The sequence below is a fragment of the Rhinatrema bivittatum genome, chromosome 4 (assembly GCF_901001135.1).
Source record: "Rhinatrema bivittatum chromosome 4, aRhiBiv1.1, whole genome shotgun sequence".
Taxonomy (NCBI): Eukaryota; Metazoa; Chordata; class Amphibia; order Gymnophiona; family Rhinatrematidae; genus Rhinatrema; species Rhinatrema bivittatum.
Window position 1 is genome coordinate 338,934,326 of NC_042618.1, and position 24,818 is coordinate 338,959,143.

General features: G+C 45.3%; 1 protein-coding gene across 2 annotated transcripts in view; it reads left to right on the plus strand.

Annotated features, from left to right (window-relative positions):
• The window catches only part of ACOX1 (acyl-CoA oxidase 1), a 91,418-nt gene that overhangs the window by 2,381 nt on the left and 64,219 nt on the right, over positions 1 to 24,818 (plus strand). For both annotated transcript variants that reach the window (XM_029600468.1, XM_029600469.1), the window contains exon 2: positions 14,687 to 14,846. In XM_029600468.1, coding sequence (XP_029456328.1) covers positions 14,687 to 14,846 — 160 coding nt within the window. The remainder of the gene's footprint in view (positions 1 to 14,686; positions 14,847 to 24,818) is intronic.

Here is a 24,818-nt window from a genome sequence, read left to right on the forward strand (position 1 = left end):
AAAAGAAGCCCAATCTCGCGGTAAATAAGCGAGGTTGGCAACACTGGTTACCCCTATGTTTCTCTTAAGGGTAGCAACTGCTGCTTCCTGCTCCAGGAAGAAAAGCTCCCCCAACTTTCACAGCAAACCGTGTCACGTGAGAACGGATTCTCTCCCAAAACCCCAGAATAACCCTGCGGTTATTCGATGAGCCTTTTTGAAAATTCAGACAGTGCTGATGTGTTTGGCTTGTGGATTTGGCCTTTGAAGCAGTCCTGTACTTTTTCAAGTTATGTCTGCATATCAGGGGCCATGTTGATATTCATCTGAATCAAATTCCTCTTATCCCCTGCCCCCCCCCCCCCTCACTGCTAGCAAAGCAGAGAGTGATGTAGTTGCATCAAAGCTTATTGGTTGAGTATTAGTCCCTTGCCTTCTGTTAAGGGTAGTAATTGCTGCTCCGTGCAGGTTATCCCCATGCTTATCAGTTCCCCATACTGTAAATGTCAGAGCCCTTGTTGGTGGTTGTCTGAATCCAACTCCCCTTTTTTCCCTGCTGTTGAAACAGAGAGCCATGTTGCAGTTGTATCAACCGTATCAAGGCATATTTGTTAAGAGTAGTAACTGCCGCATCAGCAAGTTACCCCCATGCACTCTTTTCTTCATTTCCATCCTCTAGCTAGTGTTTATCCAATGCCACTTTGAATTCTTTGACTGTTTTGTCTTCACCTTCTCTGAAATGACATTCTAGGCATCCACCATCCTTGCCGTGAAGAGATATTTTCTGGTGTTCTGAGTCCCCCATAGAGTTTCATTTCATGACCTCTAGTTCTTCTGATTTCTTTCCAATGGAAAACGTTGGAATTCATGCATCTTGTGAAGCTGGAAAATTGGGCATCAAAATGGCAGATGAAATTTAATGTGGACAAGTGCAAGGTGATGCATATAGAGAAAAATAACCCATGGTATAGTTACACAATGTTAGGTTCCATATTAGGTGCTACTACCCAAGAAAGAGATCTAGGCATCATAGTGGATAACACATTGAAATCGTCGGTTCAGTGTGCTGCGACAGTCAAAAAAGCAAACAGAATGTTGGGAATTATTAGAAAGGGAAGGTGAATAAAACGGAAAATGTCATAATGCCTCTGTATCGCTCCATGGTGAGACCACACCTTGAATACTGTGTACAATTCTGGTCGCCGCATCTCAAAAAAGATATAATTGTGATGGAGAAGGTACAGAGGAGGGCTACCAAAATGATAAAGGGAATGGAACAACTCCCCTATGAGGAAAGACTAAAGAGGTTAGGACTTTTCAGCTTGGAGAAGAGACGGCTGAGGGGGATATGGTAGAGGTGTTTAAAATCATGAGAGGACTAGAACGGGTAGATGTGAATCGGATAATAGAAAAACTAGGGGGCACTCCATGAAGTTAGCATGTGGCACATTTAAAACTAATCGGAGAAAGTTCTTTTTCACTCAACGAACAATTAAACTCTGGAATTTGTTGCCAGAGGATGTGGTTAGTGCAGTTAGTATAGCTGTGTTTATAAAAGGATTGGATAAGTTCTTGGAGGAGAAGTCCATTACCTGCTATGTTCTTATGCTATTAATTAAGTTGACTTAGATAACAACCACCGCTATTACTAGCAACAGTAACATGGAATAGACTTAGTTTTTGGGTACTTGCCAGGTTCTTATGGCCTGGATTGGCCACTGTTGGAAACAGGATGCTGGGCTTGATGGACCCTTGGTCTGACCCAGTATGGCATGTTCTTATGTTCTTATTAAAACCTTTCAGGTATCTGAAGGTCTGTATCATATTTCATTTTTTTTCATTTTTATTAAAATTTATTAATTGCCTTTCACAAAAGGTCAAGGCGATTTACAATAAGAACATACATAAAATGATTATAGAATTTACAACATAAAAAAGCATACCATGAATTTCATGTAAACAATAATTGAGAACATACATATTTAGATCCTTTTGCCTCTCCTTATAGGTCTTCCAATACTGACTCCGCACCGTTTTGGTTGCGCTTCTCTGTACCTTCTCCATCCCTTGTCTATCCTTTTTAAAAGATACGGGCTCCAGAACTGAACACAGTACTCCAGGTGAGGCCTCACCAAGGACCTGTACATGGGCATTTTCACTTCCTTTTTCGTACTGGTTATTCCTCTCTCTTTGCAGCCCAGCATTTTTCTGGCATTAGCTATCACTTTGTCACATTAATTTGCTGCCTTCAGATAGCCAGACACTATCACCCCAAGATTCCTCTCTTGGTTCGTGCACATCAGTCCTTTACCCCTTATCGTATACAGCTCTTTTTGATTACCCCATCCCAGTTGCACGACTCTGCACTTCTTGGCATCAAATCCCAATTACTAAATCTTCGACCACTTTTCAAGCTGTCTTAAATCACTTTTCATTCCTCTGTACTCCTCAGGCAGGCCAATTCACACATGAGGGTTATGCACTTTTCCCAGCAGATGGAGATGGCGTAAACATGACTCACTGACTTCAGACATATAACCCCCATAGTCACCAGTGTTCTCTGTCTTCAGCAGGTGGTGGACATGCATCTCCCTACTGGGGATTGCTTGTAAAAAAAAAAAAAGGAAAAGAGAGATTTCAGAGCACTCCTTGAGTTCCTGAGGTGACCCCACATTTTGGTCTCTCCTTCAGTTCAACAATTTAAGTCTGGGAGCTGGATAGGTGTAGCCTTAAAAAACAAACAAACAAAAAAAACCACAAAACAACCCCCCCCCCCCAAAAAAAAAAAACAAACCAAAAACCAAACAACAAACAAACCAAAAACAGTTTGTGGACAAAGGAGTACTTGGTGGTGAAGGCCAGTGACCCAATTGTGCTTTCAGCCAGGGAGGGCTGAGCTCAGACTAAAAAAAAAAAAGTAGGGAAATTTCAGTTCCTTTCTTTTTCCTTACTAGGTTTCCTTCCCTCGATGTTGGTGGCTCTGCATCCTTACCCCCTTTCTCTCTTACTTCTCTGGGAAGTAAGTGTATAGTAAAAGCGGCTTGGGTTCGAAGGGTTGCGTAGCTTTTAGCTAGTCCCTGCTCCTCAGGCTTGATCCTGTTAGCCACGTGGTAGGCCTTGGTAGCAATTTTCCCGTGTGCAGTCGTGTGTGCAATCTTGTCACCCAGCGGTGTTCTGATGTAAGTGTGTGTGTGTGTGTGTGCATAAGGCCACGGTCTATATTTGTGCGGGTATTTGCGTGCAGGGATATTTTGTGCACGTACGACTACGGCCTACTTTTGGGCGCGTAGTTGAGCGTGGGGGTACTTGAACACGTATGACCGCAGCCTACTTCTTGGGTGCGTATTTGTGCCTGTACTCCTGGACACTGGTGATGGGCACTCATGAGGCTGCCTAGAGTCCAGTGCAGAAAGAATATGGCGCCAGGAATGAAACAGGAACAAATGCTTGGCTATTTGTGAAGCTTGCCATATAAGGGCAATCCAACCATCACTGTCTCTCTTTACCTGTGTCGGCGCTGCTTGCTTGCTCAAAGTGATTTGGCCACTGGATTTTGCTGATGTTGGGCCATCTCCTTGGGAGGGGAGTGGGGTGAAGGGAGACGCAGCAGATGGGTTCCTCTCCTTGTTCCCATTAACAGAGACATCTCCGGCAGAAGGGTCGGAGAGTGTCTGGTTTGGCCTATGGGCCCCAATTTGGCTCCTCCCTCCTTTTCATGGATTGAATTTTTCTAGTATCTGAAGACTTTTCTGCAGGAGTGTCAAACGGAGGCAATGCAACCTACTAAGAAGGGTTTGTGTGCTCGGGGCTCCCATTTGTCAGCCACTGCGAGCAAGCATGGCAGGGAGGCTAACCCTAGTGATGATCTGGGGGATGTGGTTCATGATACCTCAGATGACTCTGATAGGGACTTGGGTTTCTTCCCTTTGGAAGAGGGAGAAATTCCACCTGATTTTGAACCGCACTGGACTCTGCTCCGTTTTTTTCACAAAGATGAGTTGCCAAGTCTATTGATGTAGACTCTCAAGATGCTCAGTGTGGATAGGGATGATGCTGCGGGCTTGCAAAAGTAAGATCCTGTGTTAGTCACCTTACGCAAGGCGTCCTGTTTCTTTCTGTTCCTGGATCCAATTCAAGAGTTGATTGACCTTGAATGGAGTGCTCCGGAGGCAAATTTTAAAGTGGGGGCACGCTTTAGTGGGTTTGTACCCATTGGATCTGAAGGCAAGGGATCAGTTGCGATTCCCGAAGGTGGATGTCTTGGTATGTGCTGTTACAAGCCAACCATCATTCCAGTGGAAGGGAGGGGCAGCTCTAAAAATGTTCAGGATAGGAGGATTGAAGGTATCTTTAAGCAAGGCTATGGCAATGAATTTGCAGATTGCTTCTTGGTGTTGCCTGGTGGCTTAGGCTGGTTTGCGTCTCTCTCAGGAGACTCAAGACGTGGGGTCTGATGGCAGATTGGTGATGGAACTGGGTGCTGCATTCTTAGCTGATATGGGCTATGATTTGGTGTGGACAGCTGCTAGATATGCGGCTTCTGTGATAGTGGCTAGACGCCAGTTGTGGCTGCAAAATTGGACTTGGGAATAGTGTCTGCCGACCATATCTCACAAGGTTACCCTTTGAGTTCCCCTTTGTTTGGCAGTGAGTTAGAAAAAATGGCAAATAGCTGGGGTGAATCCAAAGTTCTTCGTTTATTGGAGGACAAGAAGGCGGCATCGCTTCCTTTTGGGGTGAAGGGCCGCTCCAGGGATTCCTGTCTGTTCATCACTTTGCTGCTCTGGGATGTCGTTATCAATTTCAGGACTATGCCTAGGACCTTCTCCAAGGTCATGGTGGTGGTAGCAGCAGCACTGCACAAGGAGGGCATTCTAGTTCATTCGTATCTGGACAGCTGGTTGATTTGGGCCAAAAGTGCAGAAGGTGATTTCCTTGCTTCAGAAACTAGGCTGGCTGGTAAACTTGACCAAGAGCAGTTTTCAGCCGGCTCAAATGCTAGAGTATCTCAGTGCGTGATTCTATATGGAGCATGGCAGAATGTTTCTGCCAGAGGGTTGCATTCAGAAATTAATTTCTCAGGTTCAGGCCCTGAGAAGGATGTTTCACCTGATGGTGTGATCTTAACTGCAAGTTTTAGGGTCGATGGCAGCCACATTGGACGTTGTCACCTGGGCGATGGGGTACATGCAGCCCCTTTAGCGCATTTTGGTCTCCTGGTGGAATTCACAGTCACAGGAGTACACGGTGAGACTCCAGTTGCAGTGGTGGTTATAAGTGGATCATCTCCGGAAGGGGGTTTCCTTGGAGATACTGGATTAGTTGATGCTTACTACAGATGGGGGCTCACCCTCAAGAGTTGATGACGCAAGGCTGCTGGAGTGCTGAGAAGCGACAGTGGAGCATAAATGGGTTAGAGGTGTGTGCAGTTCGTCTGGCAGGCTTGCGAATTGCTGAGTGACTGGAAACTCGAGTGGTGAGGATAACTGTTTTTTTTGTCTTATGATTTGGCCCTTGAGAGGACTCAGTTGCTGAAGCGTGGTTATTCTTCTGCAGTGATTTCCAGTTTGCTCCAGGCCAGGAAATTTTGTACATCTCTAGCTTATGTTAGAGTTTGGAGAGTGTTCAATAGCTGGGGTGAGGAGTGAGATTCCCATCCTCTCAAAGTTGAAATTCTTCTGATTCTGGAATTTTTGCAGGAAGACTTGCTTAAAGGCTTGGCCCTTAACGCTGTAAAGGTGCAGGTAGCAACTCTCGCTTGTTATAGGGGGTGAGTCAATGGGAGAGCACTGCCTTTCCATCCAGATGTGTCTAGGTTTTTGAAGGGAGTTAAACATCTGCATCCTCCCTTACGGCTACTGGTGCCTCTTTGGGACTTTAATCTGGTTTTGAGATTTTTGGTGGGTTCCAATTTTCACCCACTGCGTGGTCTCTCTTTCTTTCTGGCTACTCACTTTGAAAACAGTTTTTCTCATAGCAGCCTGTTCAGCTTAGAACCGTATCTTCCTTTTTGCTGACAGTGGTTTCGGAGTTTTATTTGAATTGGCCTGTTTCCCTGCCTTTGCAGGACAGGGATAGAGATGAGCTATGAACATGATTATCGTCTGTGGCATCTGATGCGGTACTTGAAGATTACTACATCTTTCAGGAAACATGATTGTCTATTTGTGCTCCATGATGGAGGTAAACAGGGTGAACCGACAATTTGGGCAACTGTTGCCCATTGGGTAAAAGAAATCACAGCCGCCAATGTGGATGCCGATGTCCCATTACCTAGACAGGTTAGGGCGCATTCCACTAGGGCTCAGGCAATATCGTGGGCGAAGCTTTGGTGGCTGTCTCCTGTCGAGATTTGCTGAGCAGTGATGTGGTCCTCCTTACACACTTTCTTCAAGCATTACCACTTGGACGTGCGGGCCTAGGAGGATGCGGTCTTCGCGTGTGTGGCGTCAAGGGGACCACAGGCAGCCTTCCGCACTTCTGAGTAGCTTTGGAATATCCTCCTTGTATGGATTGGCCTGCCTGAGTGCAGAGGTAGGAGAAATTAGTACTTACTTGATAATTTCCTTTCCTCTAAGGAAGGTAGGCCAATCCACAACCCGTCCTGGGCTGCCTACTTGCTTTTAGTTCATCCCTTAGGTCAGATGCTGGACTATTAAGTGCCATCACCAGCTTCTATGGTTAGTACATGTTAATTCTTTTAACTGAGCCCAGTGTTCCTATTTGGTTGGAATCATGAATGGTTGTCTGTTAATAGTTATGTTCAAGAATAATCAGTTTGTCCACAGTTTGGCTTTTCCAGAGAATACTGGCGGGCTGATGTTGGAGCAGGGCTATATGTCCGTGACATCAGCGAGTCAGTTTTACTCCATCTCCATTTGCTGTAGAAGTGTATAACTCACTTGTATGGATTAGCCTGCCCTCCTTAGATGAAAGGAAATTCAGTAAGTAATAATTTATCCTTCTCTCTACTCCTTCAGGTGTGTCCACTCTATTGCAGATCTTAGTATCATCCGCAAATAGACAAACTTTACCTTCTATCCCTTCTGCAATGTTGCTCACAAAAATATTGAACGGAGCTGGACCCAATATCGATCCTTGTGGCACCCCACTTAACACCATTTTCTCTTGAGAGTAGGTTCAATTTAGCATTACCCACTTCCATTTAGCATTAACCAACAAGGACTGAATTGCACAGGCTGGGTAAACAAATAAGCGTGGGAGTAGCTTGCTTATTGCGGCGGTTACTGCCCCTAACCAATTAAGCTAGATACTTCACTTTAGAAGCAGTTCCAGCACTGCTGTCTACATTAATGGTGGGGGTGGAAGGGAAATAGAACTAAAAGGTTACTAAAGGCCAAGATTAACAGATAAGTATGAGAGAGAGAGAGAAAAAAAAAGTGTGGAAGCTTGCTGGGCAGACTGGATGGGCCATTTGGTCTTCTGCCGTCATTTCTATGTTTCTATGTCTCTTGTCAACTAGTTTGCAATCCATTCCACCACCTTGGTGCCAACTCCCAAGTCTCCTATGCGGGACCGTATCAAAAGCTTTGCTGAAATCCAAGTAAATCACATTGAGCACTCTTCCTCAATCCAGTTCTCTAGTCGCCCAGTCAAAAAAAATCAATCAGATTTGTCTTGCAGGACTTTCTCCTGGTGAATCCATGCAACTTACTGGATTGTAGATACTTTACTTTTTTTTTTTTTTTTATTACAGAAGAGTCTCCATTAATTTTCCCTCTATTGAAGTAGGGCTAAAAGGCCTGTAGTTTCCAGCCTCCTCTCTGCTACCACTTTTGTGAAGCAGGATCACAACCACTGTTCTCTAATCTTGGGACACCACTCCCGTTTTGAGGGATCTATTGTCCTGGCAGTCTACCAAAATACCTGTTCATCTCTGAGTCCCGTAGTATCCTGGGATGTATCTCATCCGGCCCATGGCCTTGTCCACTTTCAGTTTTACTAGCTCTTCCCATACTTTCTCTTCTGTAAAAGGAGTTGTCTACCCCATTCCCCATTTACAGTCTTGTCAACCAGCAATGGTCCTTCTCCAGAGTTTTCTTTAGAGAACACAGAACTGAAGTATTTGTTTAATATTTCATCTGTCTCTACACCTTGCTCCTTGTCACCTTTCAATTTCCCTATACCACTTCAGGCCTTCTTTCTCTGATATATCTGAAAAATGTTTTGTTAATTCTCTTTACCTCTTTGTCAATCCTTTCTTCCGCTTGACCTGATTTCTTTTTGTCCCTCAGTTTCACCAGGTGTTCTTCCCTGTGTTCCTCTTTTTGGGATACTTTATACTTCCTGAATACTGTTCTTTTTGCCTATATTTTTTTTCAGCCTCCTGGTATGGCACAAGGCTTCAGCCCTGATTGGGATACAAATATTGTGAATGTGTAATGTTATAATCTCTAATCAGCATGTTATATAGTTAGAAGGAGGAGTAAGTGTAAATGTGGGAGAGCTTGAGTAAGCTACCATGCTTAGTCATTTTCCCATTGGTCAGATTCTTACATATTTTTTTCCATACATTCTGCTGAATTTGCCATACAGTTCTTGTTTGGATACACTGACAGTAAGGAAATATACTGTTGGTGTATCTTATAATATTAAAGTGTCACCCTGCTAATGTTTGCTGTGAGGGTCATGAATGCAAAGCAAGTGGAGACATTCTATAACCAGAAATAGTCATCAATCATTACAGAGTATTAACTTATTATAAAGCATGTGTATGTTTTGCAAAGTGGAAAAGGAGAATTCATGCCTAAAATTCAAGACAACTTATTGTGCAGCCAGGTGAAAGTATCAGTCTGAATTGATAATGACCTCTAGACCTGGCCTCACATTAGAGAGAGCTCTGTAGCTTGAAGTTTTTTGTGTTGATAATTGCTGTGATGTAGACATGTCCTTTACTTTCCACAGGCTCATTTGTGCTCCAGGGAGCAGTTTGCACTAGTTATGTCTCCAGATCTTTGCTCCGTTGGATTCAGCAATTATCTGAGGTGGAAAGTACTGCAAAATTAGTCATCAATGGCCTATTTATCTGGCTCTCTGTATGTCATAATTAGAATTTCAGCTAGGTTTTTAGCTCTCTCGGTAGGAGCTAGATGTCTTCTGTGGTTAAGAAATTGGTCTGCAGACTCATGGTGAAAAGTCTAGACTGTCTCATTTACCCTTTAAAAGTAAATACCTTTTTGATGAGGAGCTGAACCATCTGATAAAAAATCTGGGGGATTCAAAAGTTCAGGATTAACCAAGGATAAAGCCAGATCCAGTTTTCGGCCATACTGGAGTTGTGGTCAGTTCTTGGAAGCTAAGAGATATAGACCTTGCCAGCAAGGGAATCCTCCAATTTATGAGAGATAAAAGTAGGTCTCTTTCCTTTCAAGGAGCAAGACCAAGGGGTGATTCTTTCTAGTCCTCCAGTTCTTTACAGAGTACACAATGAAGCCCAGAGGATTCATTCTCTGGGGAGCCTATGGGGGCAGGTTGCAGGATTTTCTCAGAGAATGTATCCACATTACTTCAGATCACTGGTTTTTTTGATGTAATCCAACATGGATATGCTCCAGAATTAAGAAGGTTGGTAAGAGATCATTGTTATCTCACCTGCCCATACCCCAGACAAGATTGTCACAATTCATTGAACAGGTTAATTGAATTGCAAGCAATTCGTCCAGTTCCTATCAAGGAATATCAAAAGGGGTAGCATTCAGTATACTTTGTGATTCCAAAGAAGGATGGTTCTTTCAGACCCATTTTAGATCTAAAAGGAGCGAATCAGAATATATATATCCCTCTATTTCACATGGAATCTATTTGCACGGTGATTGCTTCAGTTCGCAAAGGTGAGTTTATCAACCCTCGATCTAAAGGAGGATTATTTTTCATATTCTAATAAAACCAGATTTGCAAAAATTCCTTTGTTTTTCGTCTAATTGACCAACATTATCAATTCATTGCCCTGCCTTTTTGGCTGGTGACAGTCCCAACTATCTTTATAGAAGTTGTTTGTAGTAGCTGCCTTTTTTAAAAGGAAGGGCTTCTTGGTTCATCCTTATTTGGACGATTGGTTAATAAGGGTTAAATTGTTTTCCGAGGGAGTAGCATCGGAAGTGGAGGTCTCTTTTTACTCCATGGTTAGGTTGGGTAATCAATTTTGCAAGATTTAATTGCAGCCCCCTCAGACTATAGAACATCTAGGGTGTTATTTGATATCGACTGGTATGATATACCTACCACAAAAGAGAATTTAAAAAAATTTTGTTCCCAGGTGAAGTGTTCTAGATCAAGCAGCAACTGCTTGGCATTATCTTCAGCTTCTAAGTACAATGGCATTGAATCTGGATATAGTACCTGGCGCAAGGGCTCATATGAGACCTCTTCAGATTTCACTTCTTTGCAAATGGAAGCCACAACTTCAGGGTTATGGAGTACACCTTTCGTTATTCAACGAGGTTTGATTGTCTCTAATTTTGGTGGCTTCATCTTATGAATTTGTGAAAAGGAAATGCCCTTGGAAAACCCAGACTGGGTTCTTCTGACAACAGATGCCAGTGTAACAGGTTGGGGAGCACATTACAAGAATCATTATGCTCCGAGCCTTTGGAGCCAGAGCAAGACTCAGTGGTCAATAAATTGGCTAGAAACCAGAGGTATCAGATTGGCTCTTTTACATTTTCAGAATTGTCTTCAAGGGAAGACAGGGAGAGTCTTATGTGACAATGCAACAGCAGTCGCATATATAAACAAGCAGGGTGGAACACAGTCAAGGCATTTCGGAAGAGACATCTTTTGTTTGCATGAGCCGAGAATTACCTGATTCAGTTGTCGGCTCAACACATAGCAGGTCAGATGAATGTTCAGGCAGATTATCTGTCGGGATGTAATAGATCCCGACAGATAATCCCGAGTGGGAATTAAGTCAGGAGACTACTTTCAAATAGTGCAAAGGTGGGGGTCCACATCAGATAGATCTGGTGGCTTCCAGGCAGAACAGGAAAGTAAAAACATTTTACAGTCTGCGCAGAGAAGTAGGCAGCGAAGCGATAAATGCTTTTCCACAAAGTTGGAAGGGATGCAAACTTCTGTATCTTCCCCCCCCCCCCCCCCCCAGTGGTTGCTAATAGCTCACATGTTAAAGAAAATAGGAATGGAAGCAGTATCTGTATTGCTGGTAGTTCCCAATTGGCCGCAAAGGCCATGGTATGCAGACCTAAGAAGGTTATTAATAGACCAGCCTCTGCGTCTGCCACAGGTCAAGGGTCTTCTGCATCAGGGACCTGTAGTGATGGAGGATCCAATTCCATTCTTGCTTTCGGCCTGGCTATTGAAAGAGCAAGGTTAGCAAAGAGAGGTTATTCTCCCTCTATAATTACCACGATGTTGCAGTCTAGAAAGAGATCCACTTCTTTACCTTTAATATAGGAGTGTTGTGCATTTTTGAGGATTTTTGCAGGAATAGAAATTTATCTCCTTGGGTTGCACAAATACAGTATATTCTAACCTTTTACAATGTGGATTGGATAAAGATTTAGCTTTAAATTCTTTACAGTTAGCTGACATTTCTAGTTTTCGTGATCAAATAAGGGGTAGTTTATTTCTCATTGTCTCGAATGAAGCATATATGTCTACCAATCACATCTTGTTTCCCTGATTGGAATTTAAATCTGGTCTTGCATGCTTTAGCTAAACCTACTTTTGAGGTTTTAAGTCAATCAACAATAAAGGATTTAACTTTAAAGACAGCCTTTTTAGCAGCTATTATTTCGGCCAGACAAATTTCTGAATTGCAGGCTTTGTCATGGCAGTCTCCTTTTTTTTGAGGTTCACGAAGAATTCTGTTATGAGACCAGTTCTTTCTTTTCTGCTTAAGGTAGTCTCTTCTTTTCATATAAATCAGCAGGTTATTATTCCTGCCTTTAACAAAATTGAATGCAAGGCAGATTTAGAATTATTAAAGTGTTGATGTTGGAGAGATTACACTGATAAGACTAAGGATTTCCATAGGTCCAAAAGGTTGGTTGTTCTTTTCTGTGAACTATGTAAAGGAGAATCAGCTTCAAAGACTTCAGTTGCAAAATGGTAAAAAAAATTCTATTGCATTGACTTTCTTGATTCAAGATAGGAATGTGTCAGAAATGATTTGGGCTCATTCAACGCAAGCACAGCTTCCTGGGCTGACAGATGCATAGTAAGTCCAGTGAAGATTTGTAAGGCAGCCACATGGACATATTTTAGGCCATTTGTAAGACACTACAGGTTTGATCTTCTCACTAGACAAGATACAATTTTTGGTTCTTCAGTTTTAAAAGTGGGATTTTCATCCACCCACCCTTAGAATGGGCTTTGGTACTTCCCATAGGTTTGGGACTAGTGGAGCATAGAAACGACTGCAGAAAAGGACCAAATGATCCACCCAGTCTGCCCAGCAAGTTTATGCCAGTATCTGCTGCACTGTGCAGGTTATCCTCATGTTTATCAGTTTTCCGGACCATAAAAGTCAGGGTCCTTGGATGCTGTTTGAATCTAGTTTTCCTTAAACCTTGCCGTGGAAGCAAAGAGCTATGATGGAATTGTGTTAACAGTATCGAGGCTTATTTGTTAAGGGTAACAACTGCTACACCAGCAAATTATCCCCAGTTACCCCATGCACTCTTTTCTTTATTTCCATCCTCTAGCCTTTAGGGATCCATAGTGTTTATCCCATGCTCCTTTGAATTCCTTCACTGTCTTCATCTTCACCATCTCCTGAAGGGCATTCCAGGCATTCACCATGCTCTCCGTGAAGAAATATTTTCTGGCATTGGTTCTGAGTCGTCCTCCCTGGAGTTTCATTTCATGACCCCTAGTTCTATTGATTTTTTTTCTAATGGAAAAGGTTTGACAATTGCAAAGTTTTAATGATGCACAGGCTGTCTGAAGGTCTATATCATATCGACCCTGCAGAAGGAAGAGGAAGGAGAAATTATGTCTCTCTTGTTAATTTACTTTCCTTTACTTCAGCTATACCAGTCCAGAACCCATCCCTTTCGTATTTACTGTTTTTGCAAACAGAGATTGAGCTTCCTTCAATTTTTTAGTGATGATATAGAAGGCTGTGACAATGCAAGATGAAGATTTGCATAGATAATTTTTATTTTTATCCTTTTTATTAGGACTGTTAATTTTCTTGTAATGCCGTTTATTATTAGTTTAAGTTTTTTTTGGTTTTTTTTTGTTTTAGCTTTGATGATAGTAAACTGGCTGACTATGTTCTAAATATGACTATGTTCTAAATATGACATTTATGCATGTGATGTCATATATTTAAAAAAAAAAAAAAAACCCAACCCCACCCCTCTGTCTCCATGTGCTGGATGAGAGGATATAACCCATAGCAGAAGTAAAGGAAAAAATTTAATAGGTAAGACACAATTTCTCCTTGCTTCATATCTTAACCATCTGAGGTGGTTATGGATGGCTTTAATTTTTGTAATCTGCTTAGATTGGTAGTTAGTAAAATAGTAAACATTTTTATTCCACCTAATACCTAGTAGTTGCCCAGAGTTCCATGTGATTCATGTCTGTTTACTACGACTACTTCTACTTCTTCTTGCTATTTCTGTAGTGGTACAGGACATTCACAGCGCTGTTTCCTGGTGGCTGATGCTTTGGTTATGCTAATAGGGGCCTAGTGGACCAGTCCCCTCCAACTGATGTCCTCACAGGCTGACTTTAAATCAAGGCCCATGGTGGGGGATGGGTGACTTTGGGAGGTTTGGGCATACTATGAGTGTTTTGATGAGTATGAAGGAAAGCAGACTCTATTGCAGTCATTGCATTGGACACTATTTGCATATGAGTCTAATGGGTACTTTTGATAATTTCCCTAATAGCTGAGACAATAAGAGATCCTTCCTTCCAAAAGATGCAGAGAGGCTAATCAGTGGATCCTATTATATAAATCTTTTCAGGAAAGTTTTTTTTTTTTTTTTTTAATAAATGCATTTTTAGAGCGTAATTGTTTACTGTATATTTTCTAGGAGAGTTGATGTATTCCAGAATGTCATTTTGAATGCCATTTTGCAGGATAAATCCTAGGTAGAATGATCATTTGCTTCCATAAAACTATGTGTGGCAGCTACTTGACCAGCTTAGCATGCATGTTTAAGGCTTTGTCAGTATAATAAGTAAATCCAAAGACAGTTATTTGTAAAAAAAAAAAAAAAAAAAAATGAATAAAAAGGATTTTTCTACAGTGGCAAGTAACAATGTGTTCCCTCCCAACAGCATCGCAGGCTATTGTAATGATGATCTGGGCAATTATGGAAACACTTGAGAGAGAGAGAGAACAATTTGGTTTCCCCATAATAGTCCAGACCGCCTGCCCTGAATTATGTATAAAATTTATTCATGGAGGGATCTTACATTTTATAGGAATGCCCGATTATTTTACTCTATGTAATGAATATTATTAACCAAACAACACTCAGTAAATTTTGCGGCTGAGAGAGATTTTATAAGCAGGAGGCAACTGTATAATCATGTAGCCAGAATTTGCATGAATTTGTTGCCATCTGCTGGAAGGGAGGATATGTCTCATGGCCAGGGCTATTATGGTGGGACTTCGAGAAACCTAAATAGCAGGTAAGGAAATTCTCCTTTCTTCCTACTGTTTTAATAGTTTAGTCTGATACACTCTTGTTTTCTCTTGTCCCCATAGAAAACTTGGTTTTGAATGATCCTGATTTTCAGCATGAAGATGCAAATTTCCTCTCGCGTAGTGAGCGCTATGAGGTCGCTGTCAAGAAGAGCTCACAAATGGTGATGAAAATAAGAGAGCATGGCATTTCAGACCCAGAAGAGATATACTGGTTTAAAAGGTACCTGATGCATGCTACTATTGGTTAATCTCAAAACGCTGGATTTTGGTTTCAGAAGAAATGTATTACCAGAGTTGGCATTTTGGGTGTGTAGTCACATAAGGCGCAAAGTATGAGGAGGTGCCACTCTGCAGACACCCTATCTCCATACTCTCTTACATGCAGGAGGAAAGAGCGAGGGTTGGGGATGGAAAGATAATGGTGGTGTGTGTGTGTGTGTGTGTGGGGGGGGGGGGGTTAGAGAGAGGGAGATACCGAGCAAGAATAAAATATAGAGGAGAATACTGTGCTGGAGCTACTGTCACTACTAAAAGAGGAAGTCCTGTACTGGAGCTGCCACCGCCAAAGGGGAATAGGGGTGCCAACATTTTTTTGCACAGTGTGCTAGTTAGCCTAGAGCTGGCCCTGTATGTAACTGTTTGACCTATAGAGGGTTGCATTTTTTTAAATTAGATTCTTATTTTAATGCAGTCTTAGATAGGAAAAGACAATTTCAAAGTCAGCCTGGTCAATGGATCTGCAGAAACAATATTCTGGTTCAGAAGATCAAACGGTAAGGAGGAAAGAGTTTTGTGGTTAAGACTGTGGTTCAGAATTGTGGGTCCTTGGGCCTTCCAGGGGCTTGTTGAGACATTGGACACTTTTTTTCACACTGTTTTCATGGTGGACATCCAGCTCTCTTCTATGTACTTGGAGCTACGTCAGCCATTTCTTGGTTTGAAACGTATGTTATCCCAGGACAAGCAGGATGCTAGTCCTCACATATGGGTGACATCAATAATGGAGCCCTATGTACGGAAAACTTCTCTCAAAGTTTCTATGAAACTTTTGAATGGCACCGGAGTGCCTACTGAGCATGCCCAGCATGCTATGATATTCCCTGCCACAGGGGTCTCTCCTCAGTCTTCTTTTTTCCGCGAAGCGGTTAGCCTCGCGGTTTGATTGGAGTCTGAGGTGAAATTTCATCTCCACAAAAAATCGGAAAATTTCAAATAAATTTTTATCCATCGAAGGGTTTTTCCCATTTGTTACCGGCTGGTAACTTTTTTTCTCTTTCGATTCCCGGCTGGGAACGATAAAATTCGGGTTCGCCGTCGACGGCTGTCCGGCGCCATGGCCTCCGGGTTCAAAAAATGCCCGAATTGTAATAGAACAATGTCTATTACTGATCCGCATGGTGAGTGTGTTCTTTGCCTCGGCAAGGATCACAACATCCAAGCGTGTTCATCCTGTGCTGAAATGACCATGAAAGGTCGACGACTGAGGGCCGAAAGGATGGAGCAGCTCTTTTCAGTCCAGCTGCTGCCAAGACCGTCGACGTTGGCCCAGTCTTCGCCATCGGCCTCGGTTCGGCAGTTACTATTAAAAAAGAAACTTCCGGCTGCGGGGGACGCTTCCACTCCAACCCCGTCGATTTCATCGAAGGCATCCACTTCAGGAAGCGACAAACAGCCTGAGAAGCATCGCCATCGACATCGACGACGGCGGGAGTCGGTGTCCGGAGACACTAACACAGGTACGGCCTCCCCTGCTAAGAAAACCCGGACGGAAGCAGAGGCTCCAAGGCCTACTGATGGGCGATCCCCACCGATATCGGTGCCGGGTTCCGAACCTCCTCAGGGCCCTGAGGAGGAATCTGCATCGCCAACACCGCCTCCCTCCACAGCTGCTCTGTTTTCACCAGCTGTGCGTGTGGAACTTGACATACTCATTCGTCAAGCGGTGCAACAGGCTCTTCGAGACGCAAGACCGCCATCGATGCCGATTCCACATCCATCGATGCCCATCTCTGCACTAACGATTCCGGGGTCATCGACGATGCCGCGGGAACCGACATCGATTCCAACCCCGGTGGATTCACCGTTACCTGATTCCGTCCTCGGTGCCGATGCCCATGCCGGTGCCCTCACCAGGAAGGCCGATGCCAACACCGGTTCCTCGGGAGGATGTTCCCATTTCGCACCCAGTTTTCAACAAACTGGACACACTACTGGGAATCCTGACAAGGCAACCACCGCAAGATCCACTTCCAGGCCCTTCAGGGGTGCCAAGGCCCCCTAGGCCACATTCACCTGTAGGACCATCAGCACCTTATCCTAAGCCTCAGCAGGAATCGGATGATTCCCATTCAGAATACTCTTCGGAGGAAGATTTATTCTCGGAGCCATCTCCAACTGAGGATCACAGGAAGTCTCCACCAGAGGATCTTTCCTTCACGAACTTTGTTAGGGAAATGGCTGATACCATCCCATTCCCTATACAAACAGAGGTGGATCAAAGACAGAAGACTTTGGAAGTCTTACAGTTCGTAGACCCACCGAAGGAGATGTTAGCAATCCCAGTGCATGAAGTCTTACAGGAACTTCAACAAAGAATCTGGGAGCATCCAAGTTCGGTCTCCCCGATCAATAAGAGAGCTGAGGCCACTTATTTAGTGCAGCCAACTCCGGGATTCCAAAGGCCACAACTGCCCCACCAGTCAGTGGTGGTAGAGTCCGCCCAAAAGAAGGCGAAGAGACAGAAATCCCATGCTTCAGTGCCGCCGGGAAAGGATAGTAGGTTGTTGGACAACCTCGGCAGGAAAGTTTTCCAGGGTTCCATGCTGGTATCGAAGATTACAGCTTACCAGCTGTACATGAACCAATACCAAAGAAACCTTTGGAAGCAAGTACAGGAACTTTCTCTGGCCTTACCGGATCAATACCAAGAGGCATTTCAAGCGTTAGTACATAAAGGCCTTGACTCGGGGAAACACGAAGTCAGGGCCACTTACGACTGTTTTGAGACAGCAGCAAGGTTGTCCGCATCAGCTATAGCTGCACGACGATGGGCATGGCTAAAAGCATCGGATCTTCGCCCAGAAGTCCAGGATCATCTCTCTGATCTACCATGCTTGGGGGATAATCTCTTCGGAGACAAAATAAAGGAAGCGGTAGCGACACTTAAGGATCATTCAGAGACTTTGAAGCAATTGTCGTCTCAGCCTCAGGAGTCGCAGGCCTCTTCCAGAAAATTTCCGAGAAGAGACACTCGAAGGCCTTATTATCACCAACGAAGATACTACCCCCCAGCAGGTAGACAGAGGCCTAGCCGTCCAACACAGCGCCAGCAGCCTAGGCAAAGGCAGCAGAGGCCTCAGCCGCCTCCACAAACAACAGCCACGTCTGGTTTCTGAACAACCCCAGAGAGCAGCAGCATAAATCCGTTCCCCGAAACACCTGTAGGAGGCCACATTCAACATTTTCTCAGCAATTGGGCCTCCATCACCACCGACCAGTGGGTGTTATCCATCACGACCCACGGTTACAGGTTGGATTTCTCAACTACCCCTATGGAGAATCCACCACTTCACTCTCATTCAATAAATCAACACTCCATAATTCTTCAAACAGAATTATCCACCCTTCTGAGAATCAGGGCCATAGAACCAGTTCCTGGTCCTCAGAAGGGCAGAGGATTCTACTCCCGATATTTCCTCATTCCAAAGAAAACAGGAGGCCTTCGTCCTATCCTAGACCTCAGGAATCTCAACAAATTTCTCAAGAAAGAAAAATTCAGAATGGTATCCCTAGGCTCCATTCTGCCTCTTCTTCAAAGGGGAGATTGGCTCTGCTCTCTGGATCTTCAAGATGCCTACGCTCACATCCCCATCTACCCTCCGCATCGCCAGTACCTGCGGTTTCAAGTACCAGATCAGCATTTTCAATACAGGGTGCTGCCATTCGGACTAGCATCAGCACCCAGAGTGTTCACAAAATGCATGGCTGCAGCAGTGGCACACCTACACAAACAAAAGGTGCACGTGTTTCCTTATCTAGACGATTGGCTCATCAAAAGTCATTCAAAAGAAGGTGCCGTCGCGTCCCTCAAGCTCACCATCCAAGTCCTTCATTCCTTGGGATTTCTCATCAATTACCAGAAATCCCATCTGTCACCAACTCATCTACTACAGTTTATAGGTGCAGAGCTAAACACTACGCTAGCGACCGCTTTTCTACCAAAAGACCGTGCTCAGACACTTGTCCTCTTAACTCACCAGCTCCGCAACCGATTCAAGGTGACGGCTCACCAGTGCCTCATTCTTCTAGGGCACATGGCTTCCACGGTTCATGTAACTCCCATGGCCAGACTGACCATGCGACTTCTACAATGGACACTCAAAACACAGTGGATACAAGCCACTCAACCAATGTCCACTCCTGTTTACATCACACCAGAGCTCAAAGCCGCACTTCTCTGGTGGACGCTAATGCCCAACCTGCTCAAAGGTCTACCTTTTCAGCAGCCAGTGCCACAAGTGACGTTGACTACAGATGCATCCACCTTAGGCTGGGGAGCACATATTGGTCATCTAAAGACACAGGGCAAGTGGACACGACTCGAAGCTACTTTTCAGATAAACTTCCTAGAGCTTCGAGCTATACGTTATGCGCTGCATGCATTCAGACTGCCTATCACACAAGACTGTCTTAATCCAGACGGACAACACAGTTGCAATGTGGTACATCAACAAACAAGGAGGGACAGGATCGTACCTCCTTTGTCAAGAAGCAGCACAGATCTGGGACTGGGCCCTGACACATGCAATTCTTTTACGGGCCACCTACCTAGCGGGCATCCACAACACAGTGGCGGATCGCCTCAGTCGTCAGTTCCAACCGCACGAGTGGTCCTTGGATCCAACAATAGCATCCAAAATCTTCCAGCGCTGGGGCCAACCGATGATAGATCTCTTTGCATCCCAGCTCAACTACAAAGTGAACAATTACTGCTCTCTACTCCGACAGCAGAACAGCCTGCCAAAGGACGCATTTGCTCGCCATTGGAGCTCAGGCCTGTTATACGCGTATCCTCCGATACCGCTCCTAACCAAAACACTAGTGAAGCTAAAACAGGACAAGGGGACTATGATACTCATAGCCCCATATTGGCCTCGACAAGTATGGTTCCCCACACTACTGGATCTTTCAGTCAGGGATCCAATTCGCCTGGGAGTAGCTCCCAATCTCATAACTCAGGAACAGGGTCAGTTGCGCCATCCCAACCTTCAATCCCTGTCCCTGACAGCATGGATGTTGAAAGCTTAATATTACAGCAATTCAACCTTCCATCCGCTATATCTCAAGTACTTATAGCTGCACGTAAACCTTCCACTAGAAAGAATTATTCCTACAAATGGAAACGGTTTACGCTGTGGTGCACTCAGCAGGATTTAAATCCTTTCACTTGCCCCACTACATCACTACTAGATTACCTTTACCATCTTTCAGACTCTGGTCTTAAGACATCATCGGTACGGGTACACTTAAGTGCAATCTCAGCTTACCATAATAAGCTGGACGACGCTCCTATCTCTACACAGCCTCTCGTCACTAAATTCATGAGAGGCCTAGCTCACATTAAACCTCCAGTTCATTCCCTGAGTATACAATGGGATCTGAACGTAGTACTCACTAGACTTATGCGTTCTCCCTTTGAGCCCATAAGTACCTGTGACCTTAAATACCTTACATGGAAAACGGTATTTCTTATAGCCATCACTTCGGCCAGAAGGGTCAGTGAATTGCAAGCACTAGTCACATACGAGCCTTTTACGAAGTTCTTACATGACAGGGTAGTCCTCCGGACACATCCAAAGTTCCTTCCTAAGGTTGTTACAGAATTTCACTTAAATCAATCAATAGTTTTACCTACATTCTTTCCTAGGCCTCATTCCCATCAAGGTGAAAGAGCCCTACATACCTTGGACTGTAAGCGTGCGCTCTCCTTCTATTTAAACCGCACTACAGCCCAAAGAAAATCCAGTCAACTGTTTGTATCCTATGATCCAAACAAGCCAGGTAAAGCAGTGGGTAAGCATACTCTGTCAAACTGGCTAGCAGATTGCATACAATTTTGTTATGAAAAAGCAGGCCTTACTCTTCAAGGGCGAGTAAAAGCACACTCAGTCAGAGCGATGTCAACTTCAGTAGCACACCTTCGCTCTGTACCTATTCTGGACATTTGTAAAGCAGCAACATGGAGTTCTCTTCATACCTTTGCAGCTCACTACTGCTTAGACAAAGAGGGAAGACAAGATTCAGCCTATGGACAATCCGTCTTAAAGAACTTGTTTCCAGTGTAATCCCAACTCCTTCTACATCCAACCTGCTGTGATTTCGACTGATTCATTTCAATAACAATACCTTACGGTCATTTCAGCACAAAATGAATCAGCCTCTAGCTTGCTAATCACCCATATGTGAGGACTAGCATCCTGCTTGTCCTGGGATAAAGCAAAATTGCTTACCTTGTAATAGGTGTTATCCCAGGACAGCAGGATGTAGTCCTCACGAAACCCACCCGCCACCCCGCGGAGTTGGGCCTCATACGTTTATTATTTTATTTTTGGCTAACGCTCATTGCTACAATACAAGACTGAGGAGAGACCCCTGTGGCAGGGAATATCATAGCATGCTGGGCATGCTCAGTAGGCACTCCGGTGCCATTCAAAAGTTTCATAGAAACTTTGAGAGAAGTTTTCCGTACATAGGGCTCCATTATTGATGTCACCCATATGTGAGGACTACATCCTGCTGTCCTGGGATAACACCTATTACAAGGTAAGCAATTTTGCTGTCTGGCTGGTCCCGAACAGTTCAAACAGGTGAGATGGCTGGAGCAGAGTTTGGCAGGTAGGAGACATTGGCAGTTCCCTGCATAGGTTAGTGGGTATATTGTTGAACAAGTCCATTTTACAGCTTTGTGTCTCATTTTACTCAACTGTAAGTGACTAATATCTGTCTTATTATTCTTTTCCATTCTTCAGAAACTATTGTATATGTTGATCACCAGCTGATGTATATAGCTATTCTCCTAGGACAAGCAGGGATGGTAATCCTCACATGTGGGTGATATCATCCAATGGAGTCTGGCACGGAAAACTTGTCAAAGTTTCTAGAAGCTTTGACTAGCACATTGAGCATGCCACTATCCGCACATCCTCGCAAGGTCCCCCTTCAGTCTCTCTTTATCCACGGTGCAGTTGCCTCGCAGTTTGTGGAGCTCTGCTTCATTTTTGCCTTTTCTGTTTAAAAAGTGATTTTTTTTTTTTTCTCTGTTCCATCATCTGGTCCCCCTTCGCAGTCTGTGCCTCCTTGGTGCAGTAGGTTAACCCTTTCTTCTTGCTTCTCCGCGGTCGATTCCTTGCGTCCTGTTACTCGGTGGCTGCTGGTCATCAACCACACGTCGGGTATTTTTGCATGGCATCGTCCGCCTTTCGTTGGTGCCCCCAGTGCCTGCGGACTATGACCATCACGGATCTGCATGAGGTTTGCATCCTCTGCCTGGGGGCTTTGCACAACGTCCGAGGGTGTCAGCCATGTGACCAGATGACCCCCAAAGGCCGTCAAGCGCGCCTCGACAAGATGGAGAAATTTTTCAGTTCCAAAAATTTGGCTCCATCAATGCCAGGAGGCGAGGGGAGCCCCTCGATATGCTCCCTTTCACTGCTACTCCTTTTGTGTCTTTGAAGGATTGAGGGAACAGTGAACAGTCATCTTTGATCTCACCAGTTTCCAGGACATCGGGATCCTCCACTTCCTCGGCACCGGGGAAGGACCGGGCCGAGCACAGAGGGAGATCCCGCAAGCAGTGACACCGGTCATTGTCGGCACATGGCTCCAGTTCTGGTGCTGCCGTACCACCACCGAAGTGATCCTGTGCCTTGGAGGCCCCATCCTCTGACATACCTGGGAGTTCCAGGCATTTCCCACCGATATTGGTGCCAGGCACCATGCCTCCTTGGAGAACCTAGGAAGAGCCGGTGACGCCGCGTCCTCACCTCACCGGACTTTCAGAAGGAGTTGGACCGCAGGGTGCAGACTGCGGTGCTCAGAGCTCTACGGAGCATCGAGCAGCTTGTCTACTGGTCCCCATGCTGGTGCCAGAGCCTCAGCTGCCTATTCTGGCACCTCTGCTTGAGCATCTGGACATCTTGTTAGGCACCCTATCGACGCAACTGGTGCCCGAGAGACTTTCGGTTCCCCAGCGGCCACTGATGCCCCTCTCGGGAGTGATCTCTATAATTGGATCCTCCTCAGAGGAAGACGCGGCTGGTGTCGCGTTCCCGAGGACTCTGTTCTCCCAATGCCGGGGGAACTGTCGATTCCCTCGTTGCCGCCGAAGCCCTCGGAGCCCAGGGCTAGACTCCCCCACAGGCCTTGCCTGCGCCGTGATGACGGTAGGAGGAAGGCCCTTATAACCCATGGGGGTACGATTCCTCGGAGTCTTCGTCCGAATATTTGGGTGACTCCCTCTCCGAACCTTCCCCACAAGAGGAACAGTGTCAGTCTCCCCCATAGGATCTTTCCTTTGCAGGGTTCGTCAGGGCCATAGTCGATGGTTATCCTCTTCCAACTGCTTACAGAGGAGGATGCGCGACATTAGATGCTGGAAGTGCTGCAGTTTGTCGAAGCCCCTAAGGAGTTTGTGGCAGTTCCCATCCATGACATCTTTAAGGATCTCCTCCTTCGGATGTGGGAGCACCCGATCTCCATTTCTATTGTCAATAGGAAGGCGGATGCCACCTATTTGGTACGGCAGGCCATGGGATTCGAGAGACGGCACCTCCCTCACCAGTCAGTGGTAGTGGAGTCCGCCCTTAAAAAGGCCAGGTGCTCCCATACCCACACCTCTGCCCCTGTGGAGCAAGAGCATAGGGAGCTCAATGCTCTGGGCAGAAAGGTCTTTTAGGGTACTATGCTCATCGCCCGTATTGCCGCCTACCAGTTGTATATGACCCAGTACAACCGGAACCTGTGGAAATTGAGTCCAGGATCTCGCAGAGAGCCTGCCGTAGCAGCAACAGAATTTGCTTTCATGGGGTTTGTCCACCCAGCTGATCATATTCAGACAGAACTCTCTACCCTTCTCTCGGCAGGAGCAGTAGAGCCTGTTCCTCTCCCTCAGCAGGGCTGAGGGTTCTATTCAAGGTATTTCCTCATTCCGAAGAGAAACTGTGGTCCGTACCCCATTCTCGACCTCAGGGCGTTGAACAAGTTTCTCCAGAAGAGAGAAGTTCAAGATGATCTCTCTGGGCACGCTGATACCCCTCCTCAAAAGAGGACACTGGCTCTGCTCCCTCAATCTCAAAGAGGTTTACGCTCATATAGCCATCTTCCCTGGCCACAGAAAATACCTCCGCTTTGTGGTGGGGAAGGCTGGTTACCAGTACAAGGTACTGTCTTTTGGGTTGGCCTCAGCCCCTCATGTATTCACCAAATGCCTAGTGGTGGTGGCTATGTGCCTCCATCATGCGGTGCATGTCCTCCCACACCTAAACAACTGGTTAATCGAGAGTGATTCCTGCAAAGGGGCGCTAATCAGGACAGTTCGAACTCTGCAACCCTTGGGGTTCGTGATCAACTACCTGAAGTCTCATCTCTGCACATCTCCTCAGCTGGAATTTATAGGAGCCAGGCTGGACACTGCAAGCAAAAGTTATTTTTGCCCTGAGATCGGGCTCTCGCCATCACCTCATTGGCAGGTTTTGTGAGCAGCAGCCAGCATGTCACTGCCCGCCTTCTGCTTGGTTTGTTGGGCCACATGGTGGCCTTGGTCCACATTACCCCTCTCGCCCGCTTGTGCGTGCGAAGGGCTCAATGGATCTTGGGGGCACAGTGGCAGCAAGCCTCCTAGGATCTTGAGATTCCTCTCTGTCATGGAGCCTCTGGGGGCAATTCTGTCCTGGTGGGAGAACCTTTCCAACCTGGAGCAGGGAATTCCCTTCCAGGTTGTTCCGCCTTAAGTGGTCTTCACCACCGATACCTCCCCTCAGTGCTGGGGAGCCCATGTGGACAGCCTCCACATGCAGGGTCTCTGGACCGCTCATAAAGCGCATTGCCAAATAAACCTTTTGGAGCTTCGAGCAATCCGCTACACCCTATGGGTATTCAGGGACCGGTTGTCCCACAAGAAAATCCTGATCAGGAC